The 11,273-nt window shown below is 42.6% G+C and overlaps 1 protein-coding gene and 1 non-coding gene across 2 annotated transcripts; one reads left to right on the forward strand and one right to left on the reverse strand.

Annotated features, from left to right (window-relative positions):
- Positions 1 to 2,962: 2,962 nt before the first annotated feature.
- Positions 2,963 to 10,997, reverse strand: PEX12 (peroxisomal biogenesis factor 12). Its single transcript, XM_004385427.2, has 3 exons — positions 9,799 to 10,997; positions 8,926 to 9,476; positions 2,963 to 7,520 (listed from the first exon to the last, which is right to left on the reverse strand). Exons 1-3 carry the CDS (start codon positions 9,922 to 9,924, stop codon positions 7,121 to 7,123), a joined length of 1,077 nt encoding a protein of 358 aa, XP_004385484.1. The 5' UTR covers positions 9,925 to 10,997; the 3' UTR covers positions 2,963 to 7,120.
- Positions 5,375 to 5,471, forward strand: LOC111822195 (Z30 small nucleolar RNA). The gene has a single exon (XR_002825465.1). It is a non-coding gene; the product is annotated as a Z30 small nucleolar RNA (small nucleolar RNA).
- Positions 10,998 to 11,273: the final 276 nt, after the last annotated feature.

Raw genomic sequence — 11,273 nt, forward strand, 5'->3', positions numbered from 1 at the left:
TTTTTTTTTTTGAACTTTTCTGTACTTTCTAAATGCTCTACAATGAACATGAATTGTTTTTATAATGAAAAACATTTAAATGGAAAAATAAACAGATGAAAGTCAGTTATCTCATTTGAGGATGCTGGCTAAACTGGGTTGAGCTTCTTGTAGTAGGTTGAATAATGGCCACTCAAAGACTTCAGGCCCTAATCCCAGGAAACTGTAAATGTTATTTTATAAGGAAAAAGGGTCTTTGTAGATGTGCTTAAGTTAAAGATTTTCAATGGGCAGATTATCCTGGATTATTTGGGTGGGTCCTAAATCCAGTCACAAGTGGAAGGCTGGCAGCCACCAGAAGCTGGAAGAAGTAAGACACAGATTCTCCCCTAGAGTCTCTGGGGGAGTACAGCTCTGTTAACACTTTGACTTTGGCCCAGTGAAATGGATGTTGAACTTCTGGCCTCCAGAACTGTGAGAGAATAGATTTCTGTTGTTTTAAGCTACCAGGTTTGTGGTAATTTGTTACAGAAGCCACAGGAAACTAATACACTTCTCTCCCTGTAAGTCAAACCAGCAAGGAACGCTGTGTTTCTGCTTCAATTTGTTTATGATGAAATGACATTCTTAATTAGATTTTCACTCCTAATTTCAGTCTCACTTTTAGTTCTACCATCTATCCTATTTCTTGGCCTTACTTTCACGCTGAAATCCCTTTGATATTACTTACTTTTAGAAGTTTAGAAATGACCACCATATATTGGACATCTGCTTACTAGGTGCCAGGAACCATACTGGGAGCTTTACACATCGCACAAATGCTGAAATTACATGGCCAAAAAGTGAAAGAACTGGGGTTCAAAGCCAGTCAAAGTCAAAGCCAGTCAAATTCAAATGCTCCTATTCTTTCCACTGCCTTTCAGGCTTGGGGTTCTGGATTGCTTGAGAGCCTTCAAAATCTGAAACCTACCTAAGTACCTCCCTCCCTTTCCCCCAGTCAACAGGAAGAGCAGTTCTTTGGTGGGGAGTGCTAGAAACTGGGCTGTTGTTTCCTTTGTGTTCTTCTTCAGTGCAAATCAAATCAGGGGAAGGGAGGATAATGTGGAAGATGAGCAAGTGGGGCTTCTCTTCTTTCTTCAAAGTTCCTTAGTTAAGTCCCCTGGATATGAATAGTTAGGTTATCAAGCCAGGGAGGACTCCACATCTTGGTTCTACAGCAAATGTCCCTGATGAAAAACAACTTGAAATCAGAAGCTGAGATAGTGCATTTTCTTAGGTCTCAGGCAACCGAGCTTGCTGATGAACACTGGCTAAGAACTAGCAGTACACAGTTATTTAAGATGTGTTCATTCACTAAGCATGTCAGTTTATCAGCAGAGCTAGTTATTGCACAACTTTCACATGCACTACAAAGAAACTGCCTGAGGAGGTAAGATTGGTCCCTTGGCTCCCAGGTGCCTTCATTTCACTCTTGACTCTTTCATAGGATCTCCTCATTCTCAAACTCCATCCACCCTTCAAAACTCAGAGCAAATGCCACCTCTCCCAGGAAATCTTTCCTGCTCTCCTTCGTCCTTTTTTGATATTCGTCTGCACTTTTCGTGTGGCACCAATCTCTACTATTTGCTTATTTAGCCCTTTCACCAGGAACGTTCGCCCGCCTGCATTTTCAGCCCCTTAGATTTCTTAAGAAGTTGCTTTCCCACTTTTAGCGCGTTCTGCCACCTGGTGGAGGCCACTATAACTGCGTGAATCTGGCCTCATACCACCAATCCCAACACCAGAGTTCACTTGGGACCTCCCTGTTCCACTATTTGTATCAGAATTCATATTACCTCAAAAAATTTTTCACTGATATCGGAATGCCTTCCGTTATTGAAAACACATGATTTCAATAAAAAATTCAAAGCAGAAAGTAATTCGTTCTGGAAAGGGTTAAGAAGCGTCCAAGCTCCTGGGTCAGCCAATAAATTGCACTAGGACCAAAATACCAAACCAAACCCATTGTTGCGGAGCTGATTCCAACTCAAGTCGATGCTATGTGTTTCAGAGTAGAACTGCTCCATGGGTTTTTCTTGGTTGTGATCTCTGCGTATAGGCGCCCTGGCAGCACAATGGTTAAGTGCTGGGTGGCTGTTAACCAAAAGATCAACGGTTCAAATCCACCAGCTACTCTGCAGGTCTGCTCCCATAAAGATTACAGCCTAGGAAACCCTATGGAGGCAGTTCTACCCTGTCCTATAGGGTCATTAAGAGTCGTATCCGCTCATGGCACACAATAACAACAGTCTTTGTGGAAGCAGATCGCCAGGCATTCTCCTGCTGCTCCGCTGGGTGTGTTCGAACTGCCAACCTTTGGGTTAGTAGACAAGGCAAACCGTTTGAGTCATTCAGGAACCTTTCCTCTAGGACAGAGCGGGCCATATTAATCTGTGTCTCTACACCAATCCCTAGCCCTCAGTTGGGAATCCTGCAGAAGAGCAATAAATACTATAGGATCACTCCGAATCCAGCTATCCTAGGGTGCATCCTAATACTACGATCCCGCCTCAGATGCCCTTTCTCAGTTGTGAAAATAAGGCACCCGCAAAACCACCCTGGTTAACAGTCGCCTCGACGCCGGAGGGCAGGGCATTATAAATTAAAAAAAAAAAAAAATTGCCCAGAGAAAGAAAGCAACTGAACTAGCTCTCAGAAAATAACCCCGGACGCGACGAACGACGGAAGAGGAGCGTCAGCCACCTCGCCCTCTCCACCTACGACGTCCTCCTCGGCCTCCGATTGGCTGCTGCTCTCACCAGCCCCGCCTCAAGGGCTGCGGTCCACGTGACGTACTGGCCGCCGTGGGATTGGTTGTCCGGTGAAGGCCGCACTGGACTATGGGACACAGGTGGGGCAGGGAGGCGGAGGGGAGTCGGAACGCGGTAGGCGGTTATCGCCCGGGACCGAAACCGGAGAGGTCGGTTGTTGTTAGTCTACGCCGGCTGGGACAGGCTCCTGAGGGAATCTAAGACGTAGGAGTTTTAGGAGTTCTTACAGCGGGCGACGGACTTCTGCCTGGGTCTTTGGTGAAGTCCTGGCATCGGCCTAACTTGTGTTTCCTGCAAGAACGACTTCTCTTAGTCTTTCGTGAAGTTAAAAGTTTGGATCTTATTATTGAGGGCCTGGGGTGTGTAAGCATTGGCTGTCTTGCGTAGGGCGCTGGGTTGAGTGTGGTGAGGTGGAAGCTGGGGGAATGAGAGCTTGGAGATAGTTGAGGTATGCTGCCAATGTTGGAGGTAAATCGGCTGATGCTTAGGATTTAGTAGACTGTGAGAATCGCTCACTGATTGAATTGAACTCTCGTTTATTGAGCCTCCTCAATGGATTTACCAGGCTACATTCTAGGTGCAGTTGTTGCAAAGGCCAGTAAAACACGGGCCTGGTTCCTTAGGAACTCAATGTGATGGGGCTGGTGAGAGGGGCAAGCGGACACGTGAATGGGTGAATAGTTGGAATGTGATGCTGTGCTGTGATTGAAAAAAAGTGCTCTGGGAGTCAGAGAAGGGAGTGACTAAGGGACCACTTCACAGAGGTGCCATTTGAGTAAAGTTTTTAGAATTAACCGTTCTCTAGATTGAAAGGGGTGGGGAAGGCATTCCATTGCAGGCGGAAGAAAATGTGCTAAGGGAGAAAACTGCATAGTAACTGCTGTGTGTGGCTGGAGCACATGGTGGGTTTGCCCCCCGACTGAAGACGAAGCTGAAAGGTAGGCAGGGGATAGATTTTTAAGGATCTTGAATTTTATGTTAGGATGTCTCCATCTTAAAATACTCTACAAAGTGAAATAGGTACGACATCATGGGTACAGGCAAAGTACTTCTATAATTCGGAGGAAAGACAGATGTTTCCCGTTGGATTGATGGAGAAAGGACTTTATGCCAAAGGTGGCATTTTAGAGGGTCACAAAGGGAGAGGTAGGATTGAAGTACAGGAAAGGGTTCTACAGAGGGGAAGGACTTTCTCGATGGGGGGCACAAAAGAGCATAGTCTGGTTTGCTTGGACTATAAGGTACGTGTTAGGGTTATAGTGTTAAGGATAAATTTGGGTCAGTTTTGAAACATCTTGAATGCTAGGCAAAGTAGTTTGGATTTTTATTTCCTGGGCCATGGGGAGCCTTTGAATGTTTGTGAGTAATGACATAATCATACTTAAGTAGTTTAAGGTCGATATGTATGTAATATTCAGTGTACGGCATGAGACCCAGGGAGACGGCAGTATGGTCTGGTACAAGAAGCTTGGACTTTAAAGTCAGGTACTCGCTGGTTCAGATCTTGGCTCTGCTCACAAGTGCCATAATCTTAGGCAAAGTTACTTATATTAAGCTCTCCAAGCTTTGTTCACTCATTTCTAACTTGTACCTACTTCACCAGTAGAGGATGAGATAAAGGGTAAAGCATATCCCCTACATCATAGGCACTTTGTACATTAGTTTCCCTTTCTTTATGAAGCTCATTTGCTGCATGGAGAACACAGATCAACAGCTGTCAGTTTTTAACTATGGAATGTCAGTGAAGGAAGCATATGGCGTATCCAGAATAGTTATTTAGACACTGACAATACCATGCTGAAGGTCTGGAGATCCTGGTATTGCTCCATGTCAGTGATACTCTACCACCAGAAGGTGCCATTTAGAATAAATGAAATGCCATCAACTTTCTCATTTAGAAATTGATTATACAGGTTATGAATTATCCAGACTGCCTTGATTTCTTTGTTTTGCCCATGCCCTCCCTCATTAGTAAATCTAAGGGTCAGAGCCAGGAGAAAAATGGAATTAAACCTTATATTTAGCTGGTAGTAGAAAAATATAAAACTGAAGATAGACCTCAGTTTTCTTCCCAGCTCTGCCGTTCATTTGCTATGGACCTTTGGCAAATCATAGCCTCTCTGGTTCTTGGACTCATTAGAAGATCCCTGTATAAAAATTTTATGATGATACTTTTTAATATTTGTTAGCAGAATTGTAAATGGAATTATACATTAAATTAACTGGGATTTACTTTATAAAGAAATTTAGTAGAAAATCTTTTCTAAAGTTTTAGCTTTAGAACTAGACTATAAGTCCCTTTACAAATACCCCTGAGATTTTGTTAATGCATGGTGTTTGGGCTCATTAAAAAAATGTTTTTGAACAGTAAATGCTAATCCACTCTCCTCTGTGCTTAAAGAAAAGTGCAAGTTTGCTCTTTGTGTAGCAGAATTGCTTAAAACAAAGTGTAGAAGATAAAATATTTATTGAAAACCCGTGGTTAAAACTTACCTTAAAAAGTATTTTTTTCATAGATAATCCTAAATTTAATTGGACGTGAAAATAGGGCAATGGAATGCTCTCAGATATTACAGCGAGGTGGAATGCAATGATGAGTGAAGTATAGTCTGACCTGGTATTGCCATTGCTTTTGTGTTGGCTCTGACCAGGGTATGATCCCTTAATCTTCTCTCTGAGCTGATTCTGGTTGTGGTTTTTCCATACTGATGTGCTGTAGCCTATTTGGATACTGGTTTTATCATGTATAAGGGTGTTTCTTTGATATTCTTTTGAATTGCTGATACTTTCACATTTTCCTTCTTAGATTGAGGTGAGAAATCTGGCTTTGAAATCTTCGTGGAGGACTACATCATTTCAATCCTGAATCTGGTTTAATCCCTTTATTTACTTTTTAGTGGATTAAAAATTTTTTGTTTAATTAACTGTGGTATTTGTTTTTGTAAAACCTGTTAGGTTTAGAAGGTACCTGAGTGGCATATGTGGTTTATGATCAGCTGCTAACCTAAAGGTTGGCAGTTTGAACCTATCCATCAGCTCTTTTGAGAGAAATGCCTGGCAGTGTGCTTCCATAAAGACTACAGCCAAGAAAACCCTATAGAGCAACAGTTCTACTGTGTAACATATGGGGTCCCCATGAGTTGAAATTGAATTGATGGCAACAGTTTTTTTTTAAAGGGTTAGCAAGAATTTTTGGCAACTATCCATTATATTCACTCTTATTATGATATATAAAAGTTTTAATATTTTAAAACCCATATGATATGTTATTTGAAAGTTTATCACCTGTGTGCTGTTAAAGAATGTGCTTTGAATTGCTAAAATTATTAAAAGTATTTGAAAACACCTATCTCAGCAGAGGTACTTAAAAGTTGATTTCATCCTTCCTCTTTTAGGAATGATGATTGTTTTTTACCCATGTAGTTTCACCAACCTGCCAATCCAGTGGCATGAGTTTTCCTACACAGGCTGTGTAACTGTTACTGAAGTATTTCTGATTCAAGATATTACACACAAGACTGAGTTCTTGCTGTTTGAATAGAGGTTTTTGTTCCAGTTGTTGGATTAGCAAAAAAGCAAAATGTTAACACAAAAATATCTCAAAAAGTCAAAGGTGATATGATGAAAAATTTATTTTAAACACCTCAAGCAATTATTAAGTTTCCACATAATCATAACATAGGACAGCGCTTCGCCAGAAACATTTATTCTTAAACACTTAAGAAGTGTTTCATAGAAACTTTAGTATTAGGCAGAATAATTCATGCCAGTTTAGCAAACTCTTTAACAAAACAGCAAGCAGGAAGACCTTATCAAAAGACCTTACACAGTCATAGTTAGATCAGTATTTTACTTTTATCTCTTCATTCTTGTTAGCTTTGCTTTCACACTAAAATCTTCAGACTACTCTAAACACTCAGCCCCTTTAACCCGTTTCCCAAAAAAGATACATATGGCTTATAAAGATATGTATGGCTCAAATCTCTCTCCTTAAAGAACAAGAGGTATAAGAAGCTCTTGGGAGAGATAGGAAAAGCCTCAGCACTAATTATCCTCTTTTATCCACTTCCGCTGTGCTGGCCCTCCTTCCCCCGCCAATCTTAACTTTCATACTCTAACCATATTGGTCAACTGTAAGTAGGGATCTAGAGAGCAGGTCAAAAGTTTAGGATCAAATGGGTCTATCCTTTTAAAGAAATCTGTATAGTTGTTTAAAATTCATGTAATTATGAATTCAGGCTGAGAAGTATCAAATAATGCTATGTGTTATGCTGAAAATCAGCCCTATGACCTTATAGTACAGTAGCTATGAGGTAAGACACTAATTACTTTCAGTTCTCAGGGGAGTACAGTTTAATCAGATGTTGCACTTCTGTGGGATACCCTGTAATGGGACAAGCTTGGTTACTCCTCACATAATTAAACACACAACGATAACAAAACACATAGCCAGAGGTGGCAAGAACAGTATCATTCACCCGGGTTTTACGACACAGCGGGCACACAGTCTTCATTTTGGGTAGTAGGGGAGAATCAGAGTTGTAGTCCAGGTGTACAGGTGGTGGTGGAGTAGGCAGGGCAGTCAGTGATTTTATGGTTTCTTGATTTTCAGATGAGTACCACCATTCAAGGAACTGCAGGAAGAATACACCTACAGAAAGGCCAGTAGAGAGGGATAAGGCAACACCTCCCACAGCTTTCTTCAGAGTTGACTTTATCTTCTTACTAACACTGTTGGGAGAATAGAAAAAGGTGGTAAAGGGAGAAACTATTTAGCTATAATCATAGAATGATTAATATAAACACAGTTTTTATTCATCAGGATCACTGATTTGGGGATTGAATAATTACTAGATTGGCATCGTCTCCTTAAGGATCTATTCTAAATTATTCCCTCTTTCTGACTTACAGTATTTCAGGAGTATAGCAGTTTGTTGTTTTTAATAACAACAGTTGTTTTTAGTAACAAAGGACTAGAGCTTTGTTTTTTGAGAAATTGGTAGAACACTGATTGCATAGACCATTTTTTTTGGAAGGCAGTACATCCAGAAAAAGAAATAACTCTCTTAAAACTTGGCAGTATCGAGGAACATATATATGAACTTGCAGGAGAACGTAAACACCAACTAGAAGTAGCATAGCATCATAGTTAAGAGCACTGTCTTAAGAATTTTTTTTGTTATTGTGTTTAAGTGAGAGTTTACAATTCAAGTTAGTTTCTTATACAAAAATTTATGCATCCATTGTTATGTGACTTTAGTTGTTCTCCCTGTACTGTGACAGCACACTCCTCCTTCCTACCCTGGATTTCCTGTGTCCATTCAACCAGCTCCTGACCCTCTCTGCCTTCTCATCTCACCTCTGGACAAGAGCTGCCCATTTAGTCTCATGTATCTACTTGAGCTAAGAAGCACACTCTTCACGAGTATCATTTTATATCCCATAGTCTAGTCTAATCTTTGAAGAGTTGGCCTTGGGAATGGTTTTAGTTTTGGGCTAACAGAGTCCGGGGGCCATGTCTTCCAGGGTCCCTCCAGCCTCTGTTAAACCATTAAGTCTGGTCTTTTTACTAGAATTTGAGTTCTGCACCCCACCTTTCTCCTGCTTCATCAGATACTCTCTGTTGTGTTCCCTGTCAGGGTGGTCATTGGTGGTAGCTGGGCACCATCTAGTTCTTCTGGTCTCAAGCTGATGGAGTCTCTGGTTTATGTAGCCCTTTCTGTCTCTTGGGCTAATATTTGTCTTAAGAATTTTACTAATCTGGCTTGAACCTCAACTCTGCCACATTGTACATGTGGCCTTGGCAAGGTACTTACCTGTTAGGGTTATCCTCAGCTGCTAAATGGCGCTAAAGCGTTTAGTTCATTGGGTTATAATGAGGGCTGAGATAATGTACGTAAAGCAAACAATGCAGGACTTGGCACGTAGCAAGTATGCAATAAAAAGTAGCTAGAATGATGAGGATGGTTACCTTGATGGAGTTCCGCAATCCATGTTTTATGAACGCAAGAAAGATTTTTTTTGTATGATTTTATGAAATACCTCAAAGTGGACTGAGGGAGGTGAATTTCATGAAGTTAGGATATGATTTTAAAATTTAGGAAATCAGAATATTTTTGAAATGTTAAGGCCTCACCTGGCTGGTGGTTGCTTCATGCTGGCTTCAACTGGTTTGTGCTCCAGAGCTTGTATATCCTGAACTGTCAGTCGACCTAACCGAACTCCAGCCAGCTTCAGCAGTGGTGAGTGATGCTGAGCCTTTCCTAGGATGTATCGAAGTTGCTGTACAAGAAACCAGCCTTCCCAGGCCATGTTGACAAATGGGTAGGCTGCCAGGAAGGCTCGGTAAAATCGTTTCCAGTGGGAAGAAGGGGGATGAATAGAATATTCATCCTCTTCTCTCAGGCTAGAAACCAGCTTCTCCAGCTTCACTTTCAGATAGGGAAAAAGAACCAGGAAGATAATTGATTTCCAAAGCTGCTGCTTTGGAAGACCCGCACTGGCCAATCTCTGAAACTTTCGTGTATCCCCCATTACAATCCGCTTTAAGCCATAAAAGTTTTCAGAAAATGAGGCACTAGTTTTAGACAAGTAATGCTGCTGAAGCAGAAGATCTAGCAGAGTGAAGATTTCATCAAACCACCTCCAGAGGAAGCCATAGTGGGCAGGATTTGATTCTGCAAGAACCTAAAGTAAAAAATCAATAAACGAAATTTCATTCCGTTACTCAGCTACCATACCTTGTATTTACGTTTCCTTTGTTCTCTAAATTCTACATACTTTGGGCTTAAACAAGTCACTTCTTTTGGGGTCTACCCTAACACCTCCCTGAAATGCTAGAGATTCAGTACAGGTCTATGTACAGAACAGAGACTCAGTAACAGTTACATCATGGACATAAATTATATGCTAATTGGCTATTTCAAACACTAGGCTACCAACTAAACAAATTATTAGTTTGGTTTTTACTCGGTCGTCCCTAAAACCTTTCAGAGGATAAACACCTTACCTTAACCACATGCTGAAGGGCGGGTCTCACTGCTGTCATTAAACTGTCCTGTGCTACCACTTCAAAGATGGATGGTTGATCATCCACCACAGAAGCGGTTGTAATGTGCGCCCCATGCTCAGCCATCGTTTCCTGTGTTTACTGGGCTTCACTTTTCCCACAGACTCTGTAATGAGCATGAACCTTTTTTTGATCAAGTGGGTGCTCAGTCTTAAAGGTAATTTTTCTGCCGGATATCCGAAGCTCCGAACTCAATTTTACGGGCCAAGGGGATGAGATTTAACTGGGAAAAAAAGACCTCTTCTGGAGGCGTGGAGAGGGATCTCTCAAGAAGGTGGAGAACGAAGTTAACTCGGACGTGGGTGGACGTGGATGGAAGTAGTCTGTGGGGAGGTGGTGACTTATTAAATGCTGCACCTCACAATGCAGTCTAACTGTGGGAAACAGGTATGGGCGAATGAACGCTGTCCTCTCGAGCGGCCGTCCCGGAGCCTGCGAATTGGGTATCCTCAATAGTGAGGGCTCAAAAGCCAGTCGTCTCTGAGGGATCAGAGGTGCCAATACGTGACCGGTACTCGAAGACTGTCTAGTTGTTGGCTGTAAAGTATCCCCACCAGCGCCCGTCCTTGCTGGGTGACCCTAGGCGAGGCGCAAAGGACCCACAACGCCAGGCTTGAGGGGAGGTCTCCGCTTTATGACAGAAGAGGTACCCGGCAATAAAAGCTTCCGGAGCCTCAGAGACGGTGGGAGGAGGAGAGGCGCTCTAGCTCAGAACGCAGTGCCGAAGCCGGAATTAGAGAACTCTATGACCCTTCCAGGACTTCCGTTTCCGCTCTCGCTAAAATTAAAAAGGTCCCCTGCGGTTTAGTTTTGGTGAAATTCTCCGCTTGTTTTATTTTTCCTAACTGGGTGTACACGGGTGAAAGCCACAGATCTGATCCTGTCTCTTTGGAGGTCTTTTGAGGAGGTGTTTGGGGCGCCGCCACGCGGAGGCTTGACGCCCCGGGACATAATTCGCGCTGTCGGCTGAAGCCTGTGTTCCCAGGATCGAGGGAGTTAGACGCTGAAGGACATCGAAATCTGGAGATGGGATCTCTCTCTGTGCGCGAGGCGGGAGTTGGTGATCGTTGATTTTATTTCACCGCTTTCTGGAAAGGATTCGAAGTGAGCTAGCAGGAGATAAGGAGGCCGGGTGGCGCAGTGGTGAAAGCGCTCGGTCGGCGGTTGGAACCCACCATCGGCTCCGCGGGAGAAAATCTGTTTCCGTAAAGATTTACAGCCTTGGAAACCCTATGGGGCAGTTCTGCTTTGCCCTATAGTGTCGCTATGAGTCAGAATCAACTCAACGGCAGTGGGTTTGATTTTGGGTAGCAGGAGATAGAAGCCTTAGCTCTGTTGCCGCCAGTGACAAAAGTTAACCCATTGCCGTCCAGTCGATTCGGACTCATAGCAACCCTACAGGACAGAGTAGAACT

This window comes from Trichechus manatus, unplaced genomic scaffold (genome assembly GCF_000243295.1).
Source record: "Trichechus manatus latirostris isolate Lorelei unplaced genomic scaffold, TriManLat1.0 scaffold00138, whole genome shotgun sequence".
Lineage (NCBI taxonomy): Eukaryota > Metazoa > Chordata > Mammalia > Sirenia > Trichechidae > Trichechus > Trichechus manatus.

What these genes read in the sequence shown, in the direction of transcription:
- PEX12 (XM_004385427.2), bottom strand. Translation starts at nt 9,924, where the DNA reads ATGGCTGAGCATGGGGCGCACATTACAACCGCTTCTGTGGTGGATGAT. An exon ending in CCCTTCAGCATGTGGTTAAG is followed by an intron (nt 9,477 to 9,798) that starts GTAAGGTGTTTA and finishes TTTTTACTTTAG; the next exon opens with GTTCTTGCAGAATCAAATCC. An exon ending in ATGAAGCAACCACCAGCCAG is followed by an intron (nt 7,521 to 8,925) that starts GTGAGGCCTTAA and finishes TTCTCCCAACAG; the next exon opens with TGTTAGTAAGAAGATAAAGT.